Genomic DNA, 16523 nt, shown 5'->3' with positions numbered 1-16523 from the left:
AAATATTAGTGTTCATCACACAAATAAATGCCCTTACGGGGATTCGAACCCAGGACCATCGGCTTAGCAGGCAGGGTCACTACCCACTAGGCCAGACCGGTCGTCTTTTGCCGTGGGACGTCACATATATTGTTTAGCATTTTTTTTAGCACTTTTCCAAATTATTTAGCATAATTCTGGCATAATCTTGACATAAGTCTGGCACTTTTTCAAATTCCGAGTTGGCAACACTGCTTGTCATTGGTTTCATGTTTTGGTGCACGCGGATCCTAGGCGGAAGTGAACATTCGAGCAATTTCCTTTTCCTATTCGTAAAATTTTGAAATCTTAGAAAATATCACAACTTTACCAAAGTTTGGTAGATTAGATAGATCGTTGCTGTGTGGGTAAACTCATGGAGGTGACCGATTTGAACGATCTTTTAAATGTACGCACTATCAAAATGGAAAGTGTTGAAAATGCTTTTGAGGAAGCTGCGGGCAGTGTAGATACATCGGATCCTCTTTCCGTGATACCTCAATACGTTACCGAGTCTGATTTAGGTAAGTAATATCTTATAATAAGTGCATTTTTAATGCTACAGTAGGTATATCTACTTGAAGGTCAATTTTTTACATCGCTTTTTTATCTTGTTTATTTTTTGTTCAAGTAGGTAGGTATTCTGTTGTTGTTATTGTATAGTATACTGTTGTAAATAGGTAAAGGTATGGTATTTACCTCTTAATCATTGGTATTATTGGTATAGGAGCTTTAACCATGATAAATGTTGAAATTGTGAGTGTAGTTCACATTATAAACATTCCTCTAATGTTCATAAAATATATAAACATTACAACAATTGATTTATCTAAATAATGACTCAGGAAAAAATATCTGTGCTTGTGCAAATATAATGTGTAACCTGAACTCTTCTCTACAGGTAAATAAAAAGTAAAAACCTATAAAAACAAAATTTTTATAGTTACATAATGGCATAGACTATAAATTACCCATATTAAACTATGATTTTGCACAGAAAATATAGAAAGAGTTAATAGTAAACCCATATTTTAGTTTTGTCCGAACACTTATCTTTCAGGTCTGTTGCCGACGGGAGTGGAGATCCTGCAGGCTCCACTGGCCGTGTTCGAGGATGCTCCGGAGGACGAAGACACGATGCAGAGCACTGACTCTAGCGGTATATGCTGGTTCATTACTTACAATAGTATCTGAAATATTACTTTTCAAACACAACAACTACAAATATATAAACAGAATCTAATATTATAAATGCGAAAGTGTGTCTGTCTGTTTGTTACCTCTTCACGCTTAAATCGCTGAACCAATTTAGATGAAATTTGGTATAGAGATAGTTTGAGTCCCGGGGAAGGACATAGGCTAGTTTTAATTTAAGAAATTACCCTTTAAGGGGGTGAAAAGGGAGGTCGAAGTTTGTATGGGGAATCAACAAAACTCAGATTGAATAAAATAATAGCTACCTAAATTACTAATAGGGATGATGAAACATGTTGAATTTTATAACAAAATCTAGTAAAATAGATAGCAAATGAGCAATTTATCACAATATTGTGAACATTAAAAAAATATATGGATCTAATTAATACAAAAATACAGCACCTGAAAGTTTCAAAATTTGTGTTTTTTTAACTTCCAAAAAGTAAATAATAATAAATAAAATAAATAAATAAATATTGGGGGACATCTTACACAGATCAACCTAGCCCCAAACTAAGCTAAGCTTGTACTATGGGTACTAGGCGACGATATAGATACTTATATAGATAAATACATACTTATATACATAGAAAACATCCATGACTCCGGAACAAATATTAGTGTTCATCACACAAATAAATGCCCTTACCGGGATTCGAACCCAGGACCATCGGCTTAGCAGGCAGGGTCACTACCCACTAGGCCAGACCGGTCGTCTGGCCTAGTGGGTCTAAATAAGTAAGGATACCATTCGATTCCTCCCATAAACGCAATATTTCACCGACAAAATCGCAATTTTCTTGTTTTGTTCATACTGCAAGATGGGCTCTCTGTGACCTTGACGTCACGGTCACATATCGTTTTGTTCGGGGCGTTTCGCGACTTCGCGAGTGAAGTAGGTACGACTGTTGGACTTTGACTATCATTTCTGACTTTTGTATTGCTTTAATCATTAAAGCAATTAAAGTTTAATGCAATGGATCCCATATAGACATTTGATCCTAAAAACAAACCTGATTGATTGATATTAATACCATAAATGCAAATTAGTCATCTAGCCTCACTGACAATCCAACCTCTAGACTGAGCTTAGGCCAATTCTTTCATGAAACCGATGCTGCCAAAAATACGGGGGTGCGGGGGGACGAGGTGAGCGAGTCCCGTGCCGTGATTGGTCCGTTCAAAGACACGGACCAATCACGGCACGGGATTGACTCGAAGATGGAGTAACACTACCGTATGAGTGGCAGAGGGGGTAGCGCGACTATGCTATGTCTAGAGGTTGGATTGTCTGTGTCTAGCCTATTCCACGCAGACGGAAGTCGCGGGCAAAAGCTAGTTTATATCAAGTTAAACAAAATGGTAAACTAAATTAAATTATGTACACATGTTCGCTAAACTATATACGCCATTAATCTGTTTCTTTCAGAGGAGGTAATAGTGCAGTTAATGGACATCCGAACCCGCCTGTCCAAATTAAGAGATATGTTGGAACGGAGACTGGGCGTCGATCTGTCAGACTACACCTTCTGGCTGCAAGATGCTAAAATGGTACGTAAAAACAAGTACCTAAAACAAAATATTATATTTTCGACATAGGCAGGTATTATTGTACATATGGCATTTAGCCAAATAAAAGCTGCCAAGTGCGAGTCGGACTCGCCCATGAAGGGTTCCGTAATTTATGACGTATTAAAAAAAACTACATACTTGCTAGATCTCGTTCAAACCAATTTTCGGTGGAAGTTTGCATGGTAATGTACATCATATATTTTTTTTTAGTTTTATAATTCTCTTATTTTAGAAGTTACACGGGGGGGAAACACACATTTTACCACTTTGGAAGTGTCTCTCGCGCAAACTATTCAGTTTAGATAAAATTATATTAGAAACCTCAATATCATTTTTAAGACCTATCCATAGATACCCCACAGGCCCACACGTACCTATGGGTATGATGAAAAAAATTATTGGTTTAAGTATGGGGAACCCCCAAAATTTATTGTTTTTTTTTTCTATATTTGTGTGAAAATCTTAATGCGGTTCACAGAATACATCTACTTACCAAGTTTCAACAGTATAGTTCTTATAGTTTCGGAAAAAAGTGGCTGTGACATACACGGACAGACAGACAGATATGATGAATCCATAAGGGTTCCGTTTTTTGCCATTTGGCTACGGAACCCTAAAAAATTACTGCGTTTCCGTTGCCAGAGAGGTTTTGGGGTTATACTAAGCAACTTTTACTATGGGACCAACCCCGAAATCGTGAAAAAAATTGTCTGTGTCATACATTTTGGCTGGTCCTTTTTCTATGGGAGGGTAAATTCTTGTTTTCGGGGTTGGTCCCATATAGTAAAAGTTGCTGAGTATAATCCCAAAACCTCCCTGGCAACGGGAATGCAGTTATTTTTAACCACCGGGTATACTTTTATAATTTTATTTGACATTTTTTTAGCTTGAAAACCATAAGACCCTGGTAGAGCAGTGCATCAGAGGCGAGGGCGTTGTACAGGTCAACATACAAGTGCGAGCGGCGGAGAGGAAGATAAACATACTGGATGTTTTGAAACCGGACGAGGAACTAGTGGCATTACCCACACCTAGTAAGTTATAATAGAAAATACTACATGTTACACATACTTCAATCACTACATAGTGTAAAACAAAGTCGCTTCCCTGTCTGTCTGTCTGTATGTATGCTTAGATCTTTAAAACTACGCAACGGATTTTGATGCGGTTTTTTTAATAGATAGAGTGATTCAAGAGGAAGGTTTATGTATAATTTGTTAACCCTTGCCAAGCCGGGGCGGGTCGCTAGTACATAAATATATTATTGAGTGGGCCTCGAAACTAGGAAATCTGAGGGTTAGGTACGCTATAATGTTTTTCACCACCTATTCGGAAAAGAGCTTTTTCTTCCCTGCTAGGAGGGATCAAAGTAACACTTTTCTGTTCTAGCACATTCTTTTTACATTTTTTTGCACATTATTTTTTTAGCTTAAATAATCTGTTTTAAGCATCAGATTGTGTCAACACTAAGATTTTTTTTATTTTCCTCATAGTTGATGTGAAAAGCAGTATGTGTGTCACACGGTATCAAAATTATTTCGTCTTGGGCGTTAACACTTGAATAGTTGAATGGCATTACGCTCAGGATTCTACTTTAGAATCCCTCACTACGCTCAGGATTCTACTTTAGAATCCATCGCTTCATTCAGGATTCAATGTACGCCCTTGACGGAAATATACCATTTTGATCCCTTGTAACACAAGCTTACTATGCACCCATTTTAAGCGACCAACAGTCGGGCCCCAGAAATGGCTGTTTTTGTTAGGCTTAGGTGGGTCGGACCTCAATCAACTTTGGGACTAGACCCAGTAGTTTCGGAGATAAAGGGGAGGAATGGTCGGACAGACAGACGCACGCATCTCATAAGGGTTTTATCCTTTTGAGGTACGGGACCCTAAAAATAAAGGAGCGGTACTAACCAACCATCTCAGTCCTTATGTCTTCGCTATAACGCTTAGAGTAGGACCAAGCTATCTCTATGGCATTTGCAATGACAAAATGTGGCAATGTCATTATTATTATTTTTGACGACTGGTCTGGCCTAGTGGGTAGTGACCCTGCCTGTTAAGCCGCGGTCCTGGGTTCGAATCCCGGTAAGGGCATTTATTTGTGTGACGAGCACAGATATTTGTTCCTGAGACTTGGGTGTTTTCTATGTATTTATGTATTTGTATATTATATATATCGTTGTTTGAGCACCCACAACACAAGTCTTCTTGAGCTTACTGTGGGACTTAGTCAATCTGTGTAAGAATGTCCTATAATATTTATTTATTATTTATTTATTTATTAATGACAAATTTCTATGAAGACCTGACGTGACCCGGTAACTTGATAGTCTAAACATTGCATCATCATCTTCCTCGCGTTGTGCCGGCATTTTGCCACGGCTCATGGGAGCCTGGGGTCCGCTTGGCAACTAATCCCGGTAATTGGCGTGGGCACTAGTTTTTACGAAAGCGACTGCCATCTGACCTTCCAACCCAGAGGGTAAACTAGGCCCGTATTGGGATTAGTCCGGTTTCTTCACGATGTTTTCCTTCGCCGAAAAGCGACTGGTAAATATCAAATGATATTTCGTACATAAGGTCAGATGGCAGTAGCTTTCGTAAAAACTAGTGCCCACGCCAATCACTGGGATTAATTGCCAAGCGGACCCCAGGCTCCCATGAGCCCTGGCAAAATGCCGGGACAACGCGAGGAAGATGATTATTTCGTAACGTAAGTTCCGAAAAACTCATTGGTACGAGCCGGGGTTCGAACCCGCGACCTCCGGATTGCAAGTCGCACGCTCTTACCGCTAGGCCACCAGCGCATCACATTCTAAACACTGCATGAATTAACAAAATAGTGTCGCCACTGCTTTAACCTATATAACCCCATTAAATATTCAATAAAATACATTCGCGCGGAAATGAATTACAAAATGTCTTACAACGTAAACATGCGTAATATATCTTAACCTATATTAACCTTCTTTACGTTATACGTGGAACATTACACGCAAGTTTATTCCGAACCCGTTGGAATAGATCAGGCATAAAGATTAGGGTATTTAACACATGTTTAACAAATAGCTCTTTCATCACACCAGCTCGGAAAGGCTTACTTTGCACTTCAAAAATTGATAGCAAAGTTGCATTTTATTCACATGTGAGGCAAAGTAATCAAACGCAAATTTTGAGTTGTTTTCCTATGTTTGCTGGTAGAATTGACTTTTAAATGATGATTTTGGATGATAAATATTTAATAACATTCATTTGGATTTGATTTGGTTTGGTTTTGTTTGATATTTTACATTTAATATTTGCTTCGGGTTGGTGTGGTGAAAAATGTTGTCTTTCACTCGGGGGCAAATTTTGTTTAACGTGCTTTGGAACCCTCGCAACGCTCGAGATTCCATTTTTGGAACCACTCGCTGCGCTCGTGGTTCAATTTTGGAATCTTTCGCTTGCTCGGGTATCAATATTAGCACGAGCGGTTAAACAACAACTTTGCCCCCTTGTAAAACAAATGTGACGTTCCACGGCAAAAGGTACCTTATGGCAGTTGGCGCTTACGTCGCATAGCGCCGCAATAATAATAGCGCGCGGCGGCGGAGCGGCGTTAATAATAGCGTAAGCGCCAACGGCCATAAGGTACCTTTACCTGTGGGACGTCACAAATAACCATTTTCAGCCCAAGATGTAGAAGAGACGGTAGAGGAAACGGAAATAGAGTCTGAACCCGCGCCACACGCCGCCGCCGTCAAGTGGGTGGTGGACGCTAACTTTAAACAACACCACAGTCGCGCCAGCATACCAGAAGACCCGGCCGATTGGTAAGTTACAACTGAACTGTTATGACCATTATGCAACGGTTTAGACAACTATAATGACCATTATACTATAGTTTAGACAACTGTAATGACCATTATACAACAGCTTAGACAACTATAATGACCATTATACATAGGTTTAGATAACTATAATATGCCGTCAAGTGGGCGGTGGACGCTAACTTTAAACAACACCACAGTCGCGCCAGCATACCAGAAGACCCGGCCGATTGGTATGTTACAGCTGAACTGTTATGACCATTATGCAACGGTTAAGACAACTATAATGACCATTATACTATAGTTTAGACAACTGTAATGACCATTATACAACAGCTTAGACAACTATAATGACCATTATACATAGGTTTAGATAACTATAATATGCCGTCAAGTGGGCGGTGGACGCTAACTTTAAACAACACCACAGTCGCGCCAGCATACCAGAAGACCCGGCCGATTGGTATGTTACAGCTGAACTGTTATGACCATTATGCAACGGTTAAGACAACTATAATGACCATTATACAACGGTTTAGACAACTATAATGACCATTATACTATAGTTTAGTCAACTGTAATGACCATAATACAACAGCTTAGACAACTATAATGACCATTATACATAGGTTTAGATAACTATATTATGCCGTCAAGTGGGTGGTGGACGCTAACTTTAAACAACACCACAGTCGCGCCAGCATACTAGAAGACCCGGCCGATTGGTATGTTACAGCTAAACTGTTATGACCATTATACAACGGTTTAGACAACTATAATGACCATTATACAACGGTTTAGACAACTATAATGACCATTATACTATAGTTTAGACAACTGTAATGACCATTATACAACAGCTTAGACAACTATAATGACCATTATACATAGGTTTAGATAACTATAATATGCCGTCAAGTGGGTGGTGGACGCTAACTTTAAACAACACCACAGTCGCGCCAGCATACCCGAAGACCCGGCCGATTGGTATGTTACAACTGAACTGTTATGACCATTATACAACGGTTTAGACAACTATAATGACCATTATACTACAGTTTAGACAACTATAATATTCAACAATCAGCACTACTGTCGAGCCAGCATACCGGACGACCCGGCCGATTGGTATGTTAACTGAACTGACCATCATTATACAATGGGGTAGACGACTATAATGACCATTATACTACGGTTTAGACAACTATAATATTAAACAAGCAGCACCACAGCCCCCAGCATACCCGACGACCCGGCCGATTGGTATGTTACAACTGAACTGACCATCATTATTAGGCATCGGAGTTTTTGTCGCATGGTAAGACTAATAGCAAGCTATGGAGTCGACATTTGCCATAAATGTAAACTCTTATTCATACTCATACTCATGATTAATTTTATTTAATATGAGAACAGATTACTAAATAGTTACTACGTATATAAGTTTAATTTATTAAACCTCATTTGTTGCAATAAATGTATGTTTCAATTGGGCGAGTTGTACTTCACAACTCAAGCACACTATAGCAGATTTTTTATAGTCATATTGTAAATCGTTGTATGGCTCTATCCATGCCAAAATTGCAGCTATTTCTGGGTTAGGCATAATAATTAATTATGGAATATTCCTCAACGTATTTACCACATACAGATATAAATAACTACTACGTTTGCAATCACCAGTGATTGACACATGACAAATACTAATCAATTTTATCAGCGGTCAGTACCTACATGACATTAGGTCTTTCGCAGCGATGTAGTTTGTATAGTTGTATGTTAAAATAGTTGAAGTTATGAATTCATAATGTAATAGAAAAATATTTTTTTATATAATTCGACTAAGATAATATACACGACCGACAGCTCTAAAGGCATTTTAAGATAAATTAAATAAATGAGTATGAGTATGAATAAGTGTTTACATTTATGGCAAATGTCGACTCCATAGCTTGCTATTAGTCTTACCATGCGACAAAAACTCCGATGCCTGATCATTATACAATGGGGTAGACGACTATAATGACCATTATACTACGGTTTAGACAACTATAATATTAAACAAGCAGCACCACAGCCGCGCTAGCATACCCGACGATCCTGCAGATTGGTATGTTATATCTGAACTGTAATGACCATTATACAATGGTTTAGACAACTATAATGACCATTATACAACGGCTTAGACAACTATGATATTCATGTGTTTACAACTGGCATACATTCAAAATAATGTACCTATACCACACTGTAAATTTAATTTAACTGAAAACGTTCATTGTACAACTATTTAGACAATTATATTATACTTTGCTATTTTTCGTATCCAAACATATTAAATTTTGGAAATGTAATATGGGTTTTTATGACCTGAAATAAATTATTTTTTCATTATTTAAATCATTTCAACTGATGTCAACCTTATCAGGTCCGTTCAGCACGTCAAACTATGGATACAATGGGCAGTGCGACAGTTCAATCTGACAGGTGTCAAGCTGTCAGATTGGCACATAAGCGGGTGGACGCTGTGTGCGCTCACTAATCTAGACTTCAAGTGAGTATGAGTACCAACACACATACACTAGGGATTTATAATACGTACAGATCTGTCAGACAATAGGGTATTTGTCAATTTTATATGAATGGTATCAGTCGATCAGGTTTGTTTTGAGGGTCAAATGTCTGTATGGGACCAATAGGCTACATGACTAATTTTCATTTATGGTATCAGTCGATCGGGTTTGTTTTCAGGATCAAATGTCTATATGGGACCCATTGCATTAAAGTAACACAAAAGTCAGAAATTGTAGTCAAAGGCCGACAGTCGCACTTCACTCGCGAAACGCCCTAAACAAAACGATAAGGGAACGTGACGTCAAGGTCTCTGGGAGCCCATCTTGTAGTTTGTAGTATGGACAAGACAAGAAAACTGCGTTTTTGTCGGTGAAATATTGCGTTTATGTATATAGTTGCTGTACAATATTTTTTTGGATGAAATGTAAGGAATCGAATGGTACCCTTACTTTTATCGTTTTTGGAAGTTAAAAAAAAAACTTAAATTATGAAACTTTCAGGTCCTGTATTTTTGCAATTTTTCAATATTTTATTTTAATATCCACATTATTGTGATAAATTGCTCGTTTGCTATCTATTTTACTAGATTTTGTTATAAAATTCAACATGTGTCATCATCCCTTGCTTAAAGTAATACAAAAGTCACAAAATATGATGGTCAAAGTCTGGCACCCGCACTTTACTGACGAAACGCTTCTAACAAAATGGCAATACATCGTGACGTCACCATGTAACGTTAGAAGCCGTTAATTTTTTTATTTACTAAAAATTTTTTTGAATGCCGAAGCCGTTTGAATGTATGGAAAACAAGGAAATTGCGATTTTGTCTTTCTACTTTGTACTTATGTGAAAATTTATAATTTTTAAGTAACTTTTTTTAAACTTTTTTTCATTTTAGAGAAAAAGTACCATCGGACCCGGGCGACTTGTTCTGGACGCATTTTGAACTTTTGAGGAAATGCAAATTTATTGGTATGTTATTCTTTGTCATAATCACAACGTTAAAACTTATTACTTAAATATATTAAAAACGGGTCACTCACGTATTTTAAGTCGAAAAGGCTCGACATGTTTCACTCCGTACGTGCGCCGGTCCGTCACCGTTAACGCAAGCTCCTGATGATGCTCCTCGGTACGGAGTGAAACGTGAGTGACCCGTTTTAAATATATTTAATATGTCTGTGTCTCACGGAAGTTTTGACATTAAAACTTATTGAAAAGTTTATATTATAAACAATCAAAATTATAGTGGCAACAGAAATACATCATCTGTGAAAATTTCAACTGTCACGCTATCACGGTTCATGAGATACAGCCTGGTGACAGACGGACGGACAGTGGAGTCTTAGTAATAGGGCCTTTGGGTACGGAACCCTAATAAAGGTCACCTTTTTCATAACCTTTTATTATTAATTTTATTCTTAACCGACTGCGGATATATGTGACGTTATCTATGAAAAGGGACCTTATTGTAGATGGCGCTTACGCCATTATTAACGACGCTCCGATATAAATACAATGCCGAGCGACGCTGTGAGGCGTAAGCGCCATCGACAATACGGTCCCTTTTCATAGATAATGCCCCATATGTGTTTCAGCCGTGGTACAGAGCCAAAACCAAACGAAACCAGACCCTCTGGAAACGCCACAGTCAGCCATTAAGAAACGACCCAAAATGGTAAGTTTACTTTTCTTATTAGTACAATTCTAATTTTTTTTATTTTAATATCCAAAAACCTTGTTGCAAAGACCCCCTTACATAGGTCACTACACTAAGTAAATAAGTTTTGCAATAGACAAATATGAAACGAAGAGGTGAATTATCACTAATACTTTTAAAAACTATATTTCCATAGAAAAATTTTGGCGGGTAAATACTTCCTTTTTATAAAATAGTTATTTGTACAACAAGAGATCAAAGTTTGATATTTCTTCGAGTGCTTATTTTGAGTCCCGTGCAAGCGAAAGATTCTATAATAGATTCACGAGCGTAGCGAGTGAATCTAATTTAGAATCTTGAGCGTAGTAAGGGACTCAAAAGCGCACGAGATGTAAATAACTTTGATCTCGTGTAGTTCACTAAACTTTTCACCTCAGCGCAGTGAGAACATACCTATTAGACAACTTGAAAAATGTAATCCTTCTTCATCACTTAATACCTGCACTCATGTTTTCTTAAGATATACAAACAATTAAGTTTAATTACCGCAATCGAACACAAAAACAAAACGTAATAATAATTTTCAGTAAAATACTATGGAAATAACGAACATCAACTGACACTTCAATAGACAACTTTTTTTGTAAAAAAAAAGCTTTGTAAGATACGGTCCGAATTGTGGATACGTACTACATATTTGTCAACTATGGTAGAAATTCCTTAAAGTAAAATAATTAATTTTGCGTGATGATCTGTGTATTTTTTGAGTTCATTATTTTAATTGTACAATAAAATACCTAAAATATAGTATTTTATCAGTTTTTATCAAATCTTAAACTTTATTTTTATTAATTAATGATTAAGAATTCATACTCGTACGTGGTTTGGAACGATGCGGTCTGAAGTTTTTCGGGGGTCTATTATAAACCGTGAATATACCGTTGAATGTCGTTTTAACTTTTTTTTGTCTGTTTCGTTTTGCTAACAGTGTGAAAGGGACAGAGATAATATAACCCAAGTATTTCGAACTTGTATTAGACCCCGCATGTTGAAATGACACTTGACTATAAAGGTCACTTGAATGTCATTTTGTCTCACTCAGTGAGCAAAATCGCATTTTGCTCACTGTTTTGAAGAAGCAAAGTACCCTTGTTCGAGCTGCTGAGGTGAAAAATAGATTTAAACTTGGAAAATGTCAGCGTGGGAGTCGTGGGACAGAGACGACTTACGAAAGTTACGAATATCTCATACAACATTTTCATTTCATACAAAGTTACAAATCTATAAATTTGTACAAAATATAAATGAAATAAGCAATAAGTTAAATTTATACGGAACCCTCGGTGGGCGAGTGCGACTCGTACTCGGCCGGTTTTTAGGGTTCCTTACCTCAAAAGGAAAAAACGGAACCCTTATAGGATCACTCGCGCGTCTGTCTGTCCGTCCGACCATTCCCCCCGCCTTTATCTCCGAAACTACTGGGTCTAAAATTTTGGAAAAAAAATACAGAAACTACTTCTTTACCTATAGATGACAGGAAAACCTATTAGAAATGTGCAGTTAAGCGTGAGTCGGACTTAATGTACGGAATCGGAACGCGAGTCCTACTCGCACTTGGCCGGTTTTTTACATTGCGTTCACGTTACAGCAGGTGATCCACACATACACAGACGAGGAGGCTACGTTCGCCCACACTCGGAACGGCAATAATGGACAAGTGCAGCTGTGGCAGTTCCTGCTGGAACTGCTGACTAGCGCGGAACACCTGGACGTGATACGGTGGCACGGTATCTATCTCATCCGGTCACTCACGGAGCAATACATTCGGTCACTCACACCACGCTCGGTCACTCACACAACCGCCGGTCACTAACACAGTTCCCGTATCGGTCACTCATGCTATCATTCAGTCACTCAGTGGGTAAAACTTTTGGTCACGTATACAACAGCGTGTCTGCTGTGCGGTCACTCAATCCACAGTGTGTCACTAACAAAGTCCCTATCTCGGTCACTCACTTGTAAACTACGGAGACATTCATCGGGACAAGTGCAGTTGTGGCAGTTTCTGCTGGAACTATTGACCAGCGCGGATCATCTTATGTATACATGTATCACACACTTTTGGTCACTCACACAACAACGCACCTGCTGTTTACGCGGGCACTCACGCCACAGTCTGTTACTAAGTTCTAACTCGGTCACTCACATTCTTGTAGGCATTTTTGGAAATTTAACACATTAATTTATTTAGAAACGATAAAAAATTAATTTTAATATGGTAAATATAATTTAAAAATAGTTTCTTTAAGTACGCCCTTAATTTTTTCAATTTTTTTTAATATAATTCATTTATATAACGAGGTATAATGTCTTCCTTTGTCCTGCAGGCACGGAGGGCGAGTTTAAGCTCCTCGAGCCGGAGCGAGTGGCTCGACTGTGGGGGGCGCGCAAACACAAACCGGCCATGAACTACGAGAAACTGTCCAGGGCTCTGAGATATTATTACGACGGGGATATGATCGCGAAAGTTGCCGGGAAAAGGTGAGTGTTGTTTCACACTCGGTCACTCACGGAACAGTCACTCACTGTCGGTCACTCACGGCCAGTCACTCACACACTGGCCTACGCGGTCCACGGTAGAACGGAAACTACCTAGGCCCCCAGGAACTACAAGTTATCGAGGGCTTTAAGAAATCAACGCAATCTAATTATATTTGGGTTTGTTAGAATTATCTCGATGAGCAAAGCTTGTCGAAAGAAAAATACAGTCAGCGATAAAAGCTTGTATAAAAAATTTAATTATAGTTTGTCAAAATACTGTCTCATTTCAAACAGACAGAGAGAATCATACTAGCTTGTCTTACACTAGTTCTATAGTCTATTTTTATATTCGGTAGACTAAAATGACATTTCATAGTCATTTTAGTCTACCGAATAAAAAAATAGACTTTAGCACCCAAAAGAAAATGATGAGTATAGTTTTCCTAGTTCTTACTGACTGACAAATTGGTTTGACCAACTATATTTATTATTCTTTGCTAATAATGTTGTCAACAGATTCGTGTACAAGTTCGTGTGTGATCTTCAGCAGTTACTCGGGTACGGCGCGGGCGAGCTCGCGCAACTCGTGCAGGAGGTCCACGACGACGGGCACGAGGCGTAGGGTCACTCACAGGGGTCACTCACATAAAATGTTCCCGTGCGGGTTGGTGACTCACACCAGTGGAGGCACTCGCTCGGGTCACTCACACGAACGAGGCGTAGGGGGTCACTCACCAGGGTCACTCACATAAAATATTCCCGTGCGGGCTGGTGACACACCCATGGAGGCACTCGCTCGGGGCCACTCACATGAACGAGTCATAGGGGTCACTCACATAAAACATTCCCGTGCGGGTTGACTCACACCAATGGAGTAGCTCGCTCGGGTCACTCACGTGAAAGACTTCCCGTGGGAATTGGTCACTCACACCAGCGGGTCACGCACTCGTGGGTCACTCATACAAGAGGAGAGCTCATTCACAGTGGTCTTCATGAGTCACTTACGCATTATTTACAGTCATATGATATTCACATCAAAGTGACTGCTTGGTGTAGCTAAATGGGTCACTCACCCAACAAAACAACTCGCCTCCGTGTGTGGGTCACTCACGAAAAACAGATAAAAATCATTAAATTTAAGTCAAAGTCAAAATATACTTTATTCATGTAGGCCTAGCAACAAGCACTTATGAATCGTAACATACTTATAAATTATCTTAAGCTAATTATCAGAGCAATTTATTGATGTTATTATTCCATATGAATATTGGATTATTATACAAATCAAATTAAACACAAATTAAATTAAATTAAGAATTTCACAAAAGGATCGTCAAACATGAAAAAAAAAATTGTTTGAAAAAAAATTTTAGAGTTATATTTTTATTAATTAAATATCTCTGTATGGTATTATATGATTTCTAAGTGGCCCAGAAACTTTCAGTGTTACCTAATATGTAAATATGATGCATTATTGTACGGAATTCCATCAAAATTCAAATTTAGAACGTCAATAGGGTTTTTGACTGTATTTAACCTTTTGGACGCCAATGACCGATATACACGCACCGCAGGACGTCAAGGACATATTAATCGGTCATAGACCACAGAGCAACATAGACCTAAAGTCTATTTTTTTATTCGGTAGACTGAAATGACAGTTAATAGTATGAACATGAAATGTCATTCCATACTATTAACTGTCATTTCAGTCTACCGAATAAAAAAATAGACTTTAGGTGCATATGCATAAAGTTCAATTTCAGTTTTGACCTGTGGTTTTGACACTTCGGTGACCTGGCGTGTGAGAGACAGCTTTTGTGTTTGACATGGCGTCGAAAAGGTTAAAATAAATTATTTTGCACCATGCAAGAAATAAAGCACCAGAAAATTAATAGAGAAACGTAGGCAGCAGTTATTTTATGACACAGTTTCTATTTTAAAACCCGTGTAAAACTACAAAGAGTAGGTAATTTTATTGTGACGTCACATGCTAGTGTTTCATATGAATTCCAAAGTAGCAAATTGTTTTGACAGTTCTAAAAAAGAAACTGATTTAACTAGTAGGAAAATACCCTAATACATCAAAATTCAAATTTAGAACGTCAATACGAACAAATGACATATAGCTGGTCAAGCAAATCTTGTCCTACTAGTCAAATCAGTTTCTTTTTTAGAACTGTCAAAACGATTTGCTATACTTGGTCAACCAGATCTTGTCAGTAGAAAAAGGCGGCAAATTTGAAAAAAAATGTAGGCGCGAAGGGATATCGCCCCATAGAAAATTTGAATTTCGCGCTTTTTTTACTGACAAGATTTGCTTGACCAGCTATAGTAAATTAAATACGCCTTGACCGAGGTATGTTTGCGTATGTGCGTGTGTAAATAGTGTATGTAAGGTCTGTTTGTACAAATACAGTTTATGCTTGTTTAGTATACATGTTGTTTTATTTGAATACCTAAAGTATAAACTTTGTTTTACAGTTTGTCAAGCTGGATATGTCAGTAGCAATGTAAAGCATACTAAAGTATGGTTTCCCTAGGAAACGAATAAAAAGCAGCAATGTACATCGAAAAACGATGAAATGTAAACAAAACAGTTCCACAGATAAGATATAAATGACACGCGATTTTCGAACAATTCAAACGTAGTGTTGATATAGCTGGTCAACCAAATCTTGTCAGTAAAAAGAGGCGCGAAATTCAATTTTTTTATGGGACGATATCCCTTTGCGCCTACATTTTTCAAATTTGCCGCCTTTTTCTACTGTCAAGATCTGGTTGACCAAGTTATAGAACCCGCGATTTTTCGAATTAGCCACCTTTATCTATTGACAACATGTGCTTGACCAAGTATAATAATAGGTACACTAGATACCGTATCTATAGTTTGTCAAAGGACTGTCTCACTTCAAACATAGACAGAGATAATCGTACTATCTTTGTCTTACACTAGTACTAGCACCCTTGTGTGTTAGGTATATAACAATCAGGGCTGGGGCTATAGTCCCCACGCTAGCCCAATGCGGATTGGAGACTTCACATACTACACCTTTGACTTTCTTCGCAGATGTATGCAGGTTTCCTCACGATGTTTTCCTTCACCGAAAAGCTAGTGTTCATATCAAATGATATGTGACGTT

The 16523-nt window shown here is 38.2% G+C and overlaps 1 protein-coding gene across 1 annotated transcript; it reads left to right on the top strand.

Annotated features, from left to right (window-relative positions):
- The first annotated feature begins 239 nt into the window (after window positions 1-239).
- LOC134660437 (DNA-binding protein Ets97D) lies at window positions 240-14002 on the top strand. Its single transcript, XM_063516180.1, has 11 exons — window positions 240-542; window positions 1079-1177; window positions 2645-2766; window positions 3674-3821; window positions 6467-6608; window positions 9034-9159; window positions 10078-10151; window positions 10778-10857; window positions 12488-12626; window positions 13227-13380; window positions 13897-14002. The coding sequence occupies exons 1-11, from the start codon at window positions 395-397 to the stop codon at window positions 14000-14002; spliced, it is 1338 nt and encodes a 445-aa protein (XP_063372250.1). The 5' UTR covers window positions 240-394.
- The last annotated feature ends 2521 nt before the right edge of the window (window positions 14003-16523 follow it).

Source organism: Cydia amplana, chromosome 27 (genome assembly GCF_948474715.1).
Source record: "Cydia amplana chromosome 27, ilCydAmpl1.1, whole genome shotgun sequence".
Lineage (NCBI taxonomy): Eukaryota > Metazoa > Arthropoda > Insecta > Lepidoptera > Tortricidae > Cydia > Cydia amplana.
The sequence above is the reverse complement of the archived record's forward strand: the minus strand, read 5'-3'. Positions and strand labels throughout refer to the sequence as shown.

Excerpts from the sequence above, each read along its gene's own strand:
- LOC134660437 (XM_063516180.1), top strand. The coding sequence starts at position 395 with ATGGAGGTGACCGATTTGAACGATCTTTTAAATGTACGCACTATCAAA. Across the intron at positions 3,822-6,466 it reads AGTGGCATTACCCACACCTA|CCCAAGATGTAGAAGAGACG; the intron begins GTAAGTTATAAT and ends AACCATTTTCAG. Across the intron at positions 12,627-13,226 it reads GGACGTGATACGGTGGCACG|GCACGGAGGGCGAGTTTAAG; the intron begins GTATCTATCTCA and ends TTTGTCCTGCAG.